Raw genomic sequence first — 18077 nt, forward strand, 5'->3', positions numbered from 1 at the left:
ATGGATCATTGGAGTTGAGGCAGTGCTCTGATAATCAAAATGTTGTCTAAAGACATCAATGGATAATGTTTTCTTTCATGTTTTCTTTGGATATATTGGCTCTAAATAAAAAGCTAATGGAATATGTCTGTATGAAGAAACCAAAAAAAGTAATGATCATGATTTTTGGCAATAATGGTGCAGCCCTACTTAAAGGTGGGGTAGGTAAGTTTGAGAAACCGGCTCGAGATACACTTTTTGTTATATTCCATGGAATGCTCTTAACATCCCGATAGCAATGAATATCTTAAGTGCTTTGACAAAAAATCCATACAAAATGTCATCTGTGGAAGCCGTAGTACTGTAAAAAGCACGACCAATCATTTTAGCCGGCCCGGCTAAAATAACTGGATGGCCTACCTGCCTGTCAGCCTTCCATCTGTGCACAAACTTATCTCGTGCCCTCATTGGTCATGTGCGTGTTCATGTGTGTTGGAGGAGGGGCTCTGTAAGGAAGTGGCAGATTTTCTCCTGTTGTGTATTTTCAAATTCTAGCGCACTCGAGCTGGTTTCTCCAAAATTACCTACCCCACCTTTAACATGGACTTACTTTTATTTCCCAGAAATCTACCGTTACCTTAATCTTTAAAGACCCTTGCATTAATTTTTTATTTTAATTCGTGGGGGAGCAACAAAACTACATTTCTCCACATAATTGAAGCTTTCTGATTCATTTTGTACCCAAAAGGAAGGCGAGTCCCCACAATGTGACTGTGTAAACAGATGTACGCCCCCACAACACGAGTGGAACACACAACCAGGGCTGGTTTTTGGCATAGGCGCCAGATCTGCGAGGCCAAAGAAAGTCGGGACAAAGAAATCACTCTGATTGGCTGTTCAGCTTAGCGAGTCAGTGCATGAGAAGCGAAGCGGAAGTGAGGGACCAAAACAAACGATTAAGAAGGCACACACAGACGGCTAATCTTTTTCATTTTCATCTCACCCGGACGCAAGAGTTTCTTTTTTATGTTTACATGTTTTCGATCGACGAGAGACAGTGAAAATGGAACCCAGACGCTACAGTATTTGTTGTTTGTTTATATCACGCAGTCTGTTCTTCTTCTCTCGGTGTATAGTCTGTCTTCCGGTTGTTGCCTCTTTTGAATGACGAATACACACTACCGCTGCCTGCTGGTAAGGACAGTTATTGCCACTCGTCAACTGACGACTGACGACGCAGCGGACGTAAAAGTCGGGACGCCTTCGGTACGCGTTCTTTGGTCTCAGGTTGGTGTGTAGCGGCCTTTATCCTACATTTATTCTTTATATATTCTATTGTGTATTCCTTGGATACTCTATTGATCTTTATCTTTTCTACTGTACGATTCTCTGGCTGGGCGGGGGGGGGGGGGGGGGGGGGGCGCCAGCAAAGATCTCGCCTAGGGCAGCAAATTGGCTAGAACCGGCCCTGCACACAACACACACACACATCCTACCTTCCTGTTAGCATCCAGGTTGGCAGCAGGTATCTGCAGCGTGACCAGGTACTCCGTCCTCTTGCTCATCTCCTCGGCGATGAACCCGGCCTCCTGAGCCAGCAGGTTGGCCCGCACGATCTGCTCCCTGAGGCGCCGCAGGCTGCGAGTCATCATCGCTTCTCTGAGACACACATACAAGTTTACAAAGCATCTGATGAATGTATGTTTCTCCTTTAAAGACAACAGGGGTCAGTTAAAGTGTCCCATCCTTAGAAGTTCCCAGAAACAGCGGTAAAAAGAAGTTTGGTGAGGCAGCTTTCATTTACTAAGCCCCAAAGCCATGGAACAAAATACCTGTAGACATCAGGGAAGCCAGCTCGGTGGAAGTCTTTCAAAAAAACTCATAACACATTTGTACAATTTAGCCTTTTAGGAAGCCAACTCTTCTTTAACCTGTCACCTGATTGTGTGTTGAATTTGCACTATCCTCCTTTTAATGCACAATTTCATCATTGTACCTTTAATCTAAATTCATTTTGTATATGTCTACTGTATGCTATTTTTTGTTTGTTTTTATGTCTTTTACTGGTAACTGTATTCTGTGTGATATCAATTATCTGTGAAATGTCTATGTGAAGCACTTTGAACTGCACTTATTGTATGAAAGGTGCTATACACATAAAGATTATTATGATTATTATGATTATCCTCCCGTTGTCTCTCACCTGTCCTCGCTCCAGCGGCGCATGCGTTTCTGGGAGATGTGTGGCGTTGCAGCCGCTCCTGCAGGGTCCAGCAGGTGAGAGGGTTTCTCCGGAGTCAGCCTCTGGCGGAGCTGCTGCAGCTCCTGCTCGTATATCAGCCTCTGGCGCTCCAGGGCGCATCGCTTCTCCTCCTCATGCTGCCTCTCCAGGGTCTGCAGCACCGACTGCAGGGGGTCTGAGGGGGGGGGAGGAGGAGGGGCCGCAGGAGGGACAGAGAAGAAAGGGAGGGAGGAGTGGGAAGAAGTTTAGAGTTTGCTATTCTTTCCTATCAAATGAAAATTAGCATCAATAAAAACTGTTAAAATGAAAAGTCCTTGTCTTTGTTTAGTCAACATTACAACTGCTTCAAACGGATGCACTCAGGAAAATCCTAAATGTACCACATTAAAGTCTTCTGTGCAGGATTTACACAACCAGTACATTGTGAGAAATAGAAATGTACCTGGGGTCCCACATTAAAAACATTTGGATTATTCTGCACAGAGGCTGGAGATACTTGATGGACATTGTGTGATACAACTGTAACATCTGGATGGGTTCACTTTAAGAACAAAGCTATTCTCTTAAACAGATATGACAATGACTCAACAAGTATTGTGTGTATTTCCAAAGTGACCCATTACAAAAGATGTATATCTTCAGGACCAAACGGGTTTGGGGCAGAGTGCCAGGGGACAGGGCCGGGAACAAATTGGTCTTTTCCTGGGATTTGTTGACACTGGTTGTCCTTAAGTCATTTGTGAAAAATGTGACAGAACTAGAAGTTATTTTGGTGCCAACAGCCACTTTCAATGACATGCTCCACAGATATGACATGAGTTAGATGGGTGAGGAGGTCATACAAACACGAGGAGGTCTCTGCTTCAATGTTTCCACTCCCATGACAAGTATATTTAGACCTTTAACCAAATCTATCGTTTATGGTGTGGCATTTACTGAAATCTACCACAGTGTTTCCATTGAATCATTATGCCTCTTGGTGTTTGTTTTTGATCTAATATTACCATGTTATTAACAGAAACAGATAGCGTAGCATTTTGCTGCCCTGACTCATGGTTATTACTTAGAAACTACCAAGTGTTTACAAGTAACAATTACAGCATTAATCACACCATTTATAGTTTTACTTTAAGATAAGGGTTGATGCATTTAGCATTACAATATGGTTTATGACCAATTGATGTGTGATTTGGAAGGTTTCTTTAAATGTAAAGAAAAACCAAAATGATATTGCACTATAATTATAACGTATTTACCCTATTTATTTCACTTCATAACTATTTTAATCCAAATCTTGCAATAATATTACTATGTTATTGTTAGCCGGTTACCATAATATTACCAACATATCATTATACTATTAATTTATTTTAGTCGTTTGCCTTGTTGCTATCTTTAAATGTGTTTCATTACAATACATATTTGTATTTATATTTATTATAAAAAATATGATATCATTATTAATTATACATTTTTCGCCCGTTTGTACCCTTTTACATACATTTCAGTCTAAAAATACACATTATTAATACCAAGGTATTACCTGCTCATACTTTATTTGTAACTTTATGGTATTTCCTAATTACTTCCTCCTTATTATACAACTATGACATCACTGTAAGAATGTTTTTACCGAGCTTTAATGTAAAGTACTATCAGTAAGTCAAATCAATGTGAAATGTCTCACACATGCATTCTTTTTGAGATCCTTTTTTAAAGAGTTGTATAGACACAATATCAGTTAACTGTGTACAAATGCTTGAGTCATGCATCGTCACTATATTTACCATAACTGCCAACCTAAAAACATGCTCTGAGGAAGTTAAACGCATCCGCATGTATTTTACTGTATCATATTAAATAAGCATATGTTCATATTGTTTATATCAAAGCGCTCCTTCATCACCTCTCAGAGTGACTCACCGTTGTTGCCCATGCCTTTCATCATGACCTCGGCCTGAGCGAACTCGTATCCGAAGCTCAGCTCGCTGGACACGTCGCTGGACGCGTCAAAGTCCACCTCCAGCCGGTCGCTGCTCAGACACGTCTTCATCACCCCCTCCTCATCCTCAGCCCCTGTGTGCACCATGTGCCTCGGCAGGCTGATCCTGTGTGTGTCCATCAGCAGGCGGTGTGTATTGATGTATGTGACAAAGTGGGTGACAGAAGAGGAAGTGTTACAAAAATAGGAAGAGACACAATGAAGTGTTTTTGATCATATGTAAATGCATGCTGTAGAAACATGTGGGGTTCAGCTCTATATCTGTGTGATGGTTCACTTTGAGTAAACACTGTAGGTGAAGCAGACCTGAAGAAGTGGTTGTTCCCCCACAGGATACGGTCACCATGGTGAAGCTGGACCGGACTGGTGACTGCAGCACCGTTCACACACGTTCTACAGGTGGCAACAAAAAGATGTATGCAACATGAGAAAAGATGATAGTTTACATGGTCAACTACTGAAAACAATGACAATTGCTTACATAGTTCAACATGTTAGTTCACGCAGCTTTAGCTAAAAACCTCCTAGTACCTACTATAAAAAACTCATCTGGTAGCATTTAATACTTAGTCAGGTCCATATCCTTCTTATTTCCTGTTTCTATGTAAACTAGAAAAGACATTTATTGATTCGGATAATTTCCCTCTCTTAGCTTCCTACTTTGAAACAAATGGGTTTGTATTCAAATTTGTATTTCCTAAAGTACGGTATCTCATGGAAAGATTCCCTTTTCAAATTGCTGTCAGACTATGGAAAATATCTTCTCCTTGAGCAAGACTTGGGTAGACATAATGACAAAACCAGACCAGATTGAGCAAAGTGTAGAAAAAAAAAGTGTCATTTCTCTGTATGAGTCCTTTTCAAAGTGCTGTCTAATTCTAATAAGAACAATTTGAGCCTGTCACTGGCAACATTAAGCATTTGAATGGACAACCTTTATGGTGCAGAATTTCCTCAAATAATTAGATTGCAGCCCATTTAGTGCAGCGCTCTTGCTCAATTTCAAAAATAATTGTCCTCATTAGATATAACATGAAAAAATAGTGTTCAGGTTGAAAAATAAAGAAGTTACCCTTTGACTTAAATATCTATTAGCACAGCTTTAAATGCAAGTGCTACCATCTATGATCCTTGCTGTCAGTTCTTCTAATCTAATGCTTGGTGTTTGATCTAAAAGTGATTTCTCAGCATGGAAAGAGCATCCATATCTTGTCAAAAATATGAGAAAGTAAAATCAGCGGTGCACAGAGAGCTCCTCTGTGAAGTTACAGCAATCAATGAGAGCTGTTGTTGACTGAGGTGAGCACATACCGAGCGTTGCGGTGAGGAGTGAGCATCACCCCGCTGCTCTCTGTGATGTCCATGACACAGTGCTCCGCCTGGATGGCCATCCCACACAGCTGGATGTCCTGAGAGTTAGCTGAGCCCACCCGCGTGTGCTCCTGGATCACGGGAGGAAGAAACATATATATCTTTTAAATACGCAGCTTCTATTTGGGGTTTTTAAATGAAGGTTTGAACGTTTTCAGTCTTATGCTCATTTACTGGCGTTAAACAGAATAATGCTGCGCTGCATTTTAGTGTTGATTAAAAACGATTTGGTACAGCCCTAGTCTACATCCGGTGTGCCCCTATGTAGTGCAGCCTACAGTATATACAGTAAAGAGCACTGGACTGTGTATCAGGTACCTTCAGATAGTACACCAGCAGCTCGTTGAGGGCGGGGTCAGCGTTGAGGTTGACCAGGAAACACTTGTCATCCACCACTCTGATTCCAGACGACTGCAGGGAGATGCCCAGATTCTCCAGCTGCCTCTGACGCTCCTACAGGAAACATACATACAACATTTGAATACAAGAGCTGTTGATTATTCTGTTCTTTAGCTGCGAGAGAAATGTTAGAGTGAAAACAAAAGGAGCTACAGTAAGAATAGAGTCTTTTCTCTGTGTGTGCAGAGATGACTCAGAAGTTAGCATCCGAAGGGCTCCCTCGATGTAAAGCATTTTCTATTGGATTTCAGAATATAACATAGAATAAGATGTGTTTAGCAGGATAATCTCTACATATTAACACCACTTTTATGATTGTTGAAGCATAAATGCTATTGGCATTAGTCAAAAGCTAACATTAGGGTATAAACAAACTACATGACGGTTGAATGGCTGCAAATCAGATAAAGGCGGCTAATGTTCAGCGTGATGACGTTTAATAGTTGCATTTAAGCCCCGGCCACACGAGGACGATAACGATCGTATCTGCTACAGTTCACTATCAGATAGACGTTCGGCCCCACGAGGTTGACATGGAAACGCAGAAAACGATAACGATAACGGGTCCCAAGGTGGGAAACAAAACGCTCTGGGGGGGGCAAACGGCTCCGTGTTTACGCCTATATGATCATGTCCTGATAACGATGACGCAATAGCCCCGCCTCTCCCACCTCTCCTGCTCAGAGATCAGCTGCTGGGCTGTCAGGAGAGGGGGAGGAAAAGAGAGGCTCCGTTTTTTATTATTATATTATTATATAGAGTCGTTATCAATTTGTTTTAAAGCTCAATAAATAACCAAGAAGACCTTTGACCGGCACTTTTCTAATTTTGTCCGGAAGATTTAAACTTTAACGGACATGTTGACCGGCGAAATAAAATCTAACTGAAACTCTGCTGCACGGTCCCCTCGTCCCTTGGAAGAGGCGGAGGGGTGGGTGTTTTTCATCTGCTGGTGGACTACCGGAGAGCAGCAGGAGCAAACGCTTGCCTCGGGGAGGGAGAAAAAGAGCCAGAGCGTCCACAGCGGAGAATAAACAGAAGGGCAACCATGGCAACCATGTCTTCTTCGCTGCTTTTGTGGCAGGACTACAGCGCCACTTACAGGCCTGGCATATGTACTACAGCGTCTCCAGCGCTTTCGAGCGGTCTGGTGTGAACGGACACGTTTCTGGTGCCTGTTGCGTGTGGACGGAAGACCTTTTTGATAACGATTGCGGTCCGTTTGCGTTATCGTCCTCGTGTGGCTCCAGCCTAAGTCATTTGTAAGCGACTGCTGTATTTATGACACATAGAAGCATCAGACATTCACAAGTAGGGTCATTACTGATACTGTATATCATGCTTTAGAACAAAACGTGAAATTCTCATAAGCATGTGCTAAACACAGATCTTATTTCAGATCTTGATCAAAAAACAACTTTGAGATATGGGAACCAGAAAAATGCTACATTTGGGCCCTAACGTAGGGTGTGTGTGTGTGTGTGTGTGTGTGTGTGTGTGTGTGTGTGTGTGTGTGTGTGTGTGTGTGTGTGTGTGTGTGTGTGTGTGTGTGTGTGTGTGTGTGTGTGTGTGTGTGTGTGTGTGTGTGTGTGTTACCTGTGCAATAGCCTCAGTCTTCCTGAGCTTGTCCTCCCAGGTGTAGGTCATTTCTTGGATCAGTTTCTCTGACTCCTCCAGCCTGTCCTTCAGGTCGGGGGCCTTCATGGACTGTGAGAGTGACAGAAGCTGCATTACACACGGCATATTACTGTGTTTGTATTTCAATATTCACAAACTGCTGTAACCCTAACCTCAGCCTCTGTGAGCTGCTCCCTCAGCTTCTCCACCTCCTCCCGCAGCTCTCTGATGATCCTGGCGTTGGGGTCTTCGTTGACGACGGCGTGGTTGACGATGCTCTTGGCGCGGTCGGCATAGCGCAGGGTGGACAGCGTCTCGTCATAGTTGTCCGCAGCGGGGCTGATGGTGGCGACCATGGCGGTGCGGCTGTTCCCTCCCAGGCTGTCCTGTAGGAAAAAGAAATCAAATAACCATCTGAGCCCTGAAGCTTGATAGGCAAAATGACCAAGAGCAATCCAGACAATTAATTACTTAAAGACTCCAAAGCCTTATTTCTTTGGATTTACAAAATGCATTTTGTTCTTATTGATCCACATATTTATAAACTATTCAGTAAACAGTATTTATTTGACTGTAACGTATTTAATTATATATTCAGTTTTATCTTACTCTATCTTATATGTTTATTTGCATTATTTTTTGTATTTTTCTTTTTCTTCAATTCTGTAGTGAATTAAAAAGGTAACAAAGTGCAATATAACTGAAGCTAAAGACATCCAGCTGTTTGTCTGTAGAGGAATCTATTCTTGAAAGGTGTGTTCATGTCGCTCTGTACCTTGAGCAGCCAGGTGAGCACAGAGTCTCTGTAGGGAACAAACTTGTTCCTGTTCTTCCCCGCTCCCTGGTCAGCCAAGGCAGAGATAACTAGACCCAGAGTACTGAGGGATCTGCAGGGGGAAGGGGGGGGGGGGGGGGGGGGCAGAGTGGAGCGAGGGAAGTATTTAGGGGACAGAATGAAACAGAGAAGGACAAAAAGAACAAAGTACATCTTGGCCTGAAAGGATTTCCCCCAAGGACACTTGTTGTTTACTGCAGGGAATGTGGATTGAACCACCCACCCTGTGATTGGTAGACGCCCATTTACCACACTTTGAGCCACAGCCAGCACAAACTGAAAAGTGAGAGTAGACCTATGGTGTAGACTGAAAACAAACACAATCCCAGCCAACTTTTTTCAAGTTATAATACACTTAAGTAAAACACATCCTATTGAAATGTGTCTTTTATTGTATTGACTTGCATTGCATTTGATATTGAGGTATAGCCTAATTCACAGGTAAAAGGAAGTTATCAGGTTACATCACATTTTCAATATCATTAAGATTTAACTCGAAATTAAAGTTGAAATCCTTATTGGTGCTCAGTGGGAGTTTTTTTAAATAACATTATTATTCCATCCTTCCATCTCCCTCCTTCTCTCCCTCTTCCCCAGGCACCTACAGCTTGTCACTTAATGTAGTTCTTAGAAGAAGAACTTGGTTGAGGTCTTTAATGTTGTTTATCAGTTTTTGTTGACTCACTTATTGATGTTGCTGCCTTCTTTCAGACGTTCCCCCGCTGCTCCGGTCTTCGCCGCCCGCTCGCTGCCGGCCAGATCCACCAGACTCAGCTTGCTCACCTTCTCTCCACTCGTCTGCAGGGGACACACAACAACACTTTAACAATTTATACTTATTATGTTGAACTTTACTCATCAAATATAATCTTCTTTCTCTCAGTATCTTCAGTCATTGTGGAGAGACATTTGACTGTAATCTGGAGATGTATGGATAACCAAAAGAGATTGAATCATGAGCTGAGCATTCATTTGGAATGCATGTCAAAGTGCTGCCTAACTGGTCAAACAGTCCTTAATATTGCACTCAAGGTCAATTCTAAAAGAAGAAGAAACAAAAAGATAAGGAATTGTAAATGACGATTCTCTCTCACTGAAGCCTCACAGAAACGGGTTAAACAAGATGCATTTGGGTTTGTGATTTTGGAAAAAAGCCTTGATTTGTCCTAGAAACCAAAAAGAGACCTGTTGTCTTACTTTAAGTCCTCTTATTTTGATATGTTTTGATTCTGTTATTTGAAAAATTATGTTTTTTGTCTTCATTTGTAAGGTTTTAGTTTTTCTGTCAGCAAACATTTTTCTGTCAGGAGGATTTCCTTCTTCTCCAGGATGCACATATTTATTTTCTTAATGACACTCTATCCCAGTGGTTCTCAAATTAGGGTACGCGGACCCCTAGGGGTACGTTGGAGTACTGCAGGGGGTACGTGAGATGTATTTTATGTTAATGAAAAAAACAACATAAGTAATGCATTTAAACAAACTACTAATAGTAGATGAACTACTTTATTCAAAGGTTTACAGTCATTCTGGATAATAAAATGGGAAAAATAAACAGGGTGCTCTCTTTTCCTCTCTCTCTCCTGACAGCCCGTCAGTCTCGTGCAGCTCGCTGAACCTGTAATAAGTGACCCGACAGTAAAGAATACATATATTTATAACTAGTTTAGCTAGTTCCAGAGTAGATAAACTAGCTAAGTGTGTTAGGTCTAACTCTTAGTGTATTTAATTTGGCTCTACTCAACGGTCCGCGGCGGAGCTGTGATCATGCAGAGCTGCGTGTTCTCCGTCAGCAGCAGCTGATCACTGATCTCTCTCTCACGTCCGGTTATACTTCACTCGCGTTTATGTCCAAAACTATCAGATCTAGCTAGTTGTAGTTAATTATCTGACTGCCTGCTTATCAAAGGACACCTAAACAATAAGCATTGCTTGGCAACGGCATGTGGTCGCAAAGTATAGCGCAGCATTATGCATATGTTTATATGCTCATAAAATGCTCATATTTTTTTTTCTCTTCATTCCCCACGCCCCTAAATAAATAAATATACCAATTTTAGGAAAAGTAACGAAGTTTGAGCAGTGTGGGTTTTATATGAACAGAGTTACACATATTTCAAAACATGAAGTGTAATAACTGCAGTTTGCCTCCCTGTCAGAATGACACAGATCCTCAGTGAAGCACAAGCCCATGTTTCTCACTAAATTGTAAGTACAACTTATTAAAAAGATCAGTTCAATGCAACTAATGTCGTCTTAGTGTTATTGCATGATGTTAAAATTGGTTTGCCATGAATTTAGTGATGGATTGTAAACATTTGAAATGTAGCATTTAAGTGTTTCTCAGTTACAAGGTTGTTGTTTTAATAAATCAGACACTGATGGTGCAGCGCTGTACCTCTTTATATAGGCATTTTTTCCTTAACAAATCGTTTTTGCGCTGATCAGGGGGTACTTGGCTGAATTTTTTTTCAAAGGGGGTACATTATTGAAATAAGTTTGAGAACCACTGCTCTATCCTGATTAAAAATAAAGGTTACATTTATTTACAATTTCCAGTTGAACAAAGAAAGAATGAAACTAAAACTAAAATAATGCTACATTTTGATTCAACAGAACATGTACCAACATCAATTCATAATTGTTTAAAACATTTAATCACCAAGAGAACATTGATTTTTTTAGGTTTACATATCTGAGAATTGCTAAGTCAAAGTCAATTAAATGTTTTGAATCTGGACTTGACCTTGGACAAGAAACATGAGGGACATTTAGACTATGTTTGCCATTTAAAATCAGTATAAATAAGTATCATTTATACAGGTATTGATAATATAGGGTTTCAAAGTACTTGACAAAAATCCCAAATAATTATTTGTCAACAGCTGATTCTCAGTGTGCATGTGTGAGTGTGTTACCTCAGACTTCAGGTCCGTGAGTGTGTGTGTGAGGATGATGTTGAACACAGCGTGGGATCTGCTGCTCTCTTCGTTCATATTGGTGGCGGCAACTGTGCGAGATTTATTTCCCTCTGACATCAGAGACTCGATGTCCTGTCAGCAAACAAACACACGTCTCGTCTGCGCCGTACTTTATGAAATAACATGTTTCCCTTGGCTATGTCTGGAAAGCAAAGGAAAACCAGAGCAGAAATCAAATGATAAAGTACCGTGTAGCAGGCCACAGCCAGGCGGGACAGGCCGTCCACGTAAGGCCCCATCACTTTGTGCTCTCTCACTCTCAGAGCCTGGCGGTTTCTGCAGAGAAGAGACAGTTCTTATTTATTCAATCTAAGATCCAGATCTAGCCCATAACGTATGTCAAAGATCATATGTATAGCAGAAATGGACTGAAGGCTCATATGACTGCACAGCATTTTGCAGTTTACAGCATCAAATCCAAAATAAAATGGTGTTTTCTTAATAAATGCATGGCCATGCAATTCAAAAATGTACTGTGTGCAGTTGTACTCAGATGTTTTGCTTAAGTAAAAGTAGAAATTCTAATCCTGAATTCAAAATGTAACTAAAGTAGAGAAGTATTAGCAGAAAAGTGTTCATCAAAGTATAAAAATAAACTGTTCTCTTTTTACAGTATCATACAATTATAGAATAGTAGTATTCTGTTCTGTTCTGTTCTGTTCTGTTCTTTGACTTTGACTTTGACTTATAAGTTTGTCACGTCGAGCCAATTTTAAATGTTAAAATATCATGGGCTTTTATATGTAAAAAAGTTACTAGTAAATATAGTTAAATATATGTTATGGTGTGGTCTGCTGGGGCAGTAGCATATCAGCTGCAGACAGGAAGAGACGAAACAGACTGATAAGGAAGGCCAACCCCTTTTGTTCTAATCTACTGTGCCGTAATCACCGTGGTGTGCGTTTCATACATACATTCAGAATATCTCTCTTTAAATGTTCACCTAGCTTTTAAAATGCTGCTACTTATTTTTAGCAATGGACTTTAATCTTATTGTATTACTAATGTGTGCTTTTCTCTATATTTAATATGCAAGCTTACTCTTTCTTATTGTTTGCCTTTTATCTGCTATGTCACTTTTGTAAACTTCCCCCGCTGAAGGACTAATGATTCTGATAAACAATTGTAGTGGAGTAAAAAGCATGATAAACCCATCTAACATGTAGTAGAAGTATAAAGTATCATCAATTGGTACAAAAAAAAGTACACTCATTTTCAAAAAAAATTAAATATTTGAAACAATATATAGTACATTTTGAAGTATGTCAAAATAGTACTGAAGGACCATACTTGCATAAATGTACTTCAGTTACATTTCAACACTGACTGCTGATCATTTCTTTGAGAATTGAAAGGAGGAGACAAATGGGATGGTCCCAGGATTGGATTTCGAACCCAGAACATGGTCTACCAGCTCCACCAGGCTATATAAAAAGTGAACTACACCGAACAGTTCCTCACCCTTTGGGGTCGAGCAGGTCTCGGACCTTCTCGTTGTAGATCTCCATGTAGGACACCTCCACGGTGAACTGCTCCTCCTCCCCCGCCTCCTTCACCGTCCTGCTGAACAGGGAGCTGCACAGCCGAGGGATCAGACCTGGCTGCTCCGCTGTGCCCATCATGGTGTACGACTTCCCCGAGCCTGGACACACACACACACACACACACACACACACACACACACACACACACACACACACACACACACACACACACACACACACACACACACACACACACACACACACACACACACACACACACACACACACACACACACACACACACACACACACACACACACACACACACACACACACACACACACACACACACACACACACACACACACACACACACACACACACACACACACACACCCACACACACACACACACACACACACACACACACACACACACACACACACACACACACACACACACACACACACACACACACACACACACACACACACACACACACACACACACACACACACACACACACACACACGGAACAGTGGCAGCAAGTGAGGAAAAAAGGGCTCACTCATAAAGCATTTGAATACAAATCAGGGGAGTACTGCAGATGGTTCTGAAAAAACAAGCTGTACGCGTGACTAGGAATAATCAGATATCGCACAACTCTTTTTAAACCTTAATGCAAATTCTAAATGGATGAATGAACAGAGTGATGGTTTAGATTTTGATGTATTATCATTGCAAAATGAAACACCCTCAAATGAAAAGCAAATGTAACGCCTGGTTGAGACTGTCTGAAGATGTGATGACGTTCACTTTCAGTCTCCTAGTAAACGGCAGAGTGGTTACATATGTTTAAGTCAGAAAGTTATCCCATCAACACAGAAATCCCCATGACATTTACAACTATATAGATATTTGTCAAAGATAGACAAAACGTTAAGGGAGCCAAGTTCAATTGCTTTCATGATTTTGGCTCCCAACAATGAAATGCACATCGTCTGCAATATTATTATTTATATATCATGCTCCACTGAATGGGAACGTTTTCTGAATGCTAAAGCTGCAGTCAGATTCCAAAAAGAAAATCCAGGTGATAAAAAAACCAATGTGAAGGCTTACTGTATAATGATGCCTAATTGAAAAGCCAGACGCGAACAAAACGTCCTGTAATATGTTAACAATAAAGTCTTGAAACCTTCCTTTTGTAAGTAGGCTCTTAATGTGTAAAAAATGTTTGTAAGTAATGAGTTTGGTTGGGTTTTGTAGATTAACATCAATCAGGAGTACAACTGTTCGGACTCTTTATTATGTATTTTGTCTTTCAATGACAAATCTACAAAACTTTCTTTAATCAGAAGAACATCATAAACGTTACGTGTTATTGCAGCTTCACTAAAACTAATATGCCATGGCTAGAATGACAACAACAGTGCTTCCACTACAGGACCTTTACTAATGTTACCAGAGACCCATCATTCAGATGTCTGCAGGTTAAGATGTTACCTGTCTGTCCGTAAGCAAAGATGCAGGCATTGTATCCCATGAAGGCGTTGTCCAGCAGACTCTCCCCAAGGCACTGGAACACCACATCCTGACCTGCACACACATCACAAACACACTTTAACATCTCAAAATACACACTGCAACATCAACTCAAGATAAGATTCTTTTAGTAGCAAAGCAGAGTAGAGGAGATGCTAAAGGGGAAATGAATTAAAGTGGACCTATCATGCTATATTTGAATAATATAGTGTAGGACCATACCTATATAAGGAATATTTATACTTTTTTTTTTTCAAAATACCAAACAGATCATGCATTTTAGCCATGCCTCATTTTGCTCAATTTGACCATTTCTAGCTCTGGGCATGATTCATGTGAGAACAGCACCATCTACAGGCCTGGCATATGTACTACAGCGTCTCCAGCGCTTTCGAACGGCAATGGCCGTGGCTGTCTCCTCCTGATTGGTGGAGTTGGCCCAATAGCCGTAGCTCCCACCGTCCTGACGTCAGGACAGTGTTCAAATCTGGATCAGTTTTTATCAGATCCGTTGCAGCCCCTTTTTTAGAGATTTGGGTATGGAGGAAAATAGAGAGGGTTGTGTTTTCTGACACTTGGTGAGTTCCCTGGAACACCGGGGACACATATTCATGTATAAAAGACGTACAAAAGTGCATTTAGCATGATAGGTCCCCTTTAAAGGAAACACAAATGCATGAGAAATACAAAAAGAACTCTTTATATACATTGAGGTGACTTGCTGTTCTTTCTCTATATGCGACAAGACCGACAGACCAGAATTAAAACAGGCAGTTTGTTCCATTACCTACTATTAATACCCCTCACATTGTTAAGAAACCCCCTGGCAACGCTTTTGTTCAACCCCTTTACAAATGTACCAGACCGCAGAACTAATCTAGAGGTAAACAATGTGTAACTCTTAATCCCACCCCCTGAACTCTCCCTTTCTTCGACTCCATAAATAGTCCAGAATATCAGGAAACACGGCGTCAGGAGATACGTTAAGAAATGAGTCACACACAAGCTAAAAACAGAACCAAATCTATTAGAGGTCAGAACACAGAGTCAGGGGGAAATACAGACCTGCAAACTTGTCTTTTTGAGATTCATCGATGGACCAGAAGCAGTTGTCATAGGCAAAAACCTGAGGAACACACGATTTAGAAACAACTCATGCATGGATAGTCGGCAGAAAGAGTATTCAATCATTAAGGGTATAAATGACTACTCACCTTTGACTGATTTCTGAGGACCCCAAGGAGAAGAAATTACAATATGAGTTAGTAATTGATGTTGAAATACACATGAACATGTCAACTAACCTAGAAACTATTTGACATTTTTCAGTGAGCCTTTTACATGCCAGTGGATTTACACATCATACAGTAGGAAACACAGGAGGCAACTTCGCCAACGCAAGGATATGTGACACTATTTATTACATAGCAACTCTATCAGTGCCAGCAACATTACATGATTTCAAATGTTTGTCCTGGTAAGAACTGCTTTTCAAGATTCAAAGCAAAGCAAAGGATCATTTTCAAGGCAAGCAAAAGCCCGGAGGCAAGCAAAGCGCTCTCTTTACTTTCACACAGTTACACACAATCACACCTGGAAGCTGTCCAGGCAGCAGTCGTTAAAGGTAGAGTACGTGGTGTTGCAGAATTACTGTAATATTTCTAATGGAAATGTTAATTCATTGGACTCGTAAATGTAAACGTTATCTGCTAAAGCTGTATTTACCGTGTCATAAACAGATAGAAACAAATATGTTACCATATCATAGGGAAACATAATCCACTTGCCGAATAAATTAGCAACTTAACGCATGGGAAAAGTACAATTATTTTTTTGATTTTGAGCCACCTATGTGGCTTTGTGGAAAGTTTGGGATTAAAGTGAACAACTCATTTATAAAAGAATATCAATAGAAATATATGAATCAAAACTCATTTAGCATGCTTAATCCTCATACATCTCACATGTTAACAGCTAGCTAGCAGAAACTAGCAGAAGGTGCTCCCATGTAAACACATTATTAACCGTGTACTTTACTCTATTAACTGCTTAATTATATCGGAATTAAACCTAAATACATTAAACCGAGACGTGACATTATTCGTAGCGTTTTTGTTTTATTTACACCCCCCACACAAATAAGTAACTATTAAAAAAAGGTATGACTTTTATTGAGTTAGCGTCAACTCCCCTCTGAAATGTCCAACCCTACTGTATGTAAGCTTCACTTCTTAATGTTTCCCACCAACATGCTCCCAGCCAGTCTGGGCAGTCTTTGCTCACAACACTGCTTGTCTAACCTTTAGGCCACTGGTTCCCAACCTTTGGGTCACAAGCAGGTTTAGTCAGATGTTCCCAGTTTACTTCGGGATACGTACAAAAAACATTCATACTAATTATTTCTAATGTCTACTTCGAAGATAGAGCTTACTTTTTCTTGTGATATACTTAGTTCTTAAAGAACCTAATAGTTAGGTATTAGTTAGGCCTCTAGATTATTCTCTTATAATTCATTAAATAAAGCATACGGAAGAGGAAAAACTGGTTGAGCTGTTTACCACTCTGCATTGGCAGCATGTCACGAGGGATGTCAGTAGGCATTACTTTTAAACTCAGACATTATGATTTAAAAAAAAGTTGACAACATGCTATGATGAAGAAATCAGCTCTAAGCTGCCAGGATGCATTAGTAAAGGAACGAAGGGCTCAAGGGGCCCCGAAGTCAGACGCATGAAGTGACATTTCTTATGGGAAAGGCAAAGGGCTCAGTCAAAAGTAGGGTTATCATGTTTTTTAATTAAATACTAACTACTATATGTCTCTCTGGGTGAGTACTCACTTATTAAAATAAATGATACGTATGTCAATGACCTGTTTGCCCTAGCAGATACTTGACATTCTCCAACAGATCTGAGGCATTTTAGAAAATGGGGCAAAAACCACTGCAGTGCAGTAACAGCAGAGCTAGCAAATACTTAAAGTCTCACATAACCCCAGGTCAAAGTCATTGGAGTAAGAGGGGGGAGTTTCAAAGACACAAAGTCAAAGGTGTTTTAATGTAGTGAAGCTTAAAAATCTGTCAAGCTGACTAATCCTCTTTGGCTCATTGTGAATCAAGTGGAGAATGTGACGCAGCGCTAACAACCCCAGAGCCTCTCAGTGTCCCTGAGACACAGGCTGAGACCATATCTGCATTCTTACCAGAGCACTCTAAGAAACACTCAGTGCTCTTAGGTTCATCCCCTAGCAGCCAACCATAATATCCTATGCATCAGTCGGCAAACACATCAACACATTCCAGCCAGCTAACGTCACATTTATTTATCAAACATCCATTGGCAATGTAGCATTCATGAACCCAGCACTAGTCACATTGTGTCGCTAAATAGATTGTTTTCTTCTTACTTCTGGAGATGAAACCAGAGATTGATCCCCAAGGTCTGCAATTTCCCTCAGTGTTTCAGAGCGTTTTAGCGTCTTTGAGTTCATTGTTTGTGCTTTCCGGCCGACAACTTTCAGAATTTGGAACACTAATTGTACTTTTTCTATTAGTGTATCAATTTGGGCTACAAATGTAGTCACGCGCACACACACACACACACACACACACACACACACACAC

The 18077-nt window shown here is 40.8% G+C and overlaps 1 protein-coding gene across 5 annotated transcripts in view; it reads right to left on the reverse strand.

Annotated features, from left to right (window-relative positions):
* The window catches only part of LOC117498575 (kinesin-like protein KIF13B), a 45910-nt gene that overhangs the window by 23189 nt on the left and 4644 nt on the right, over positions 1–18077 (reverse strand). For all 5 annotated transcript variants that reach the window (XM_034150761.1, XM_034150762.1, XM_034150763.1 and 2 more), the window contains exons 5-20: positions 15670–15682; positions 15521–15581; positions 14417–14509; positions 12888–13068; positions 11615–11702; positions 11364–11498; positions 9131–9243; positions 8386–8497; positions 7784–7996; positions 7590–7700; positions 5913–6047; positions 5535–5665; positions 4530–4616; positions 4145–4329; positions 2183–2396; positions 1476–1638 (exon numbers count right to left, since the gene is read on the reverse strand). In XM_034150761.1, coding sequence (XP_034006652.1) covers positions 1476–1638; positions 2183–2396; positions 4145–4329; positions 4530–4616; positions 5535–5665; positions 5913–6047; positions 7590–7700; positions 7784–7996; positions 8386–8497; positions 9131–9243; positions 11364–11498; positions 11615–11702; positions 12888–13068; positions 14417–14509; positions 15521–15581; positions 15670–15682 — 2035 coding nt within the window. The remainder of the gene's footprint in view (positions 1–1475; positions 1639–2182; positions 2397–4144; positions 4330–4529; positions 4617–5534; positions 5666–5912; positions 6048–7589; positions 7701–7783; positions 7997–8385; positions 8498–9130; positions 9244–11363; positions 11499–11614; positions 11703–12887; positions 13069–14416; positions 14510–15520; positions 15582–15669; positions 15683–18077) is intronic.

This window comes from Trematomus bernacchii, unplaced genomic scaffold (genome assembly GCF_902827165.1).
Source record: "Trematomus bernacchii unplaced genomic scaffold, fTreBer1.1, whole genome shotgun sequence".
Taxonomy (NCBI): domain Eukaryota; kingdom Metazoa; phylum Chordata; class Actinopteri; order Perciformes; family Nototheniidae; genus Trematomus; species Trematomus bernacchii.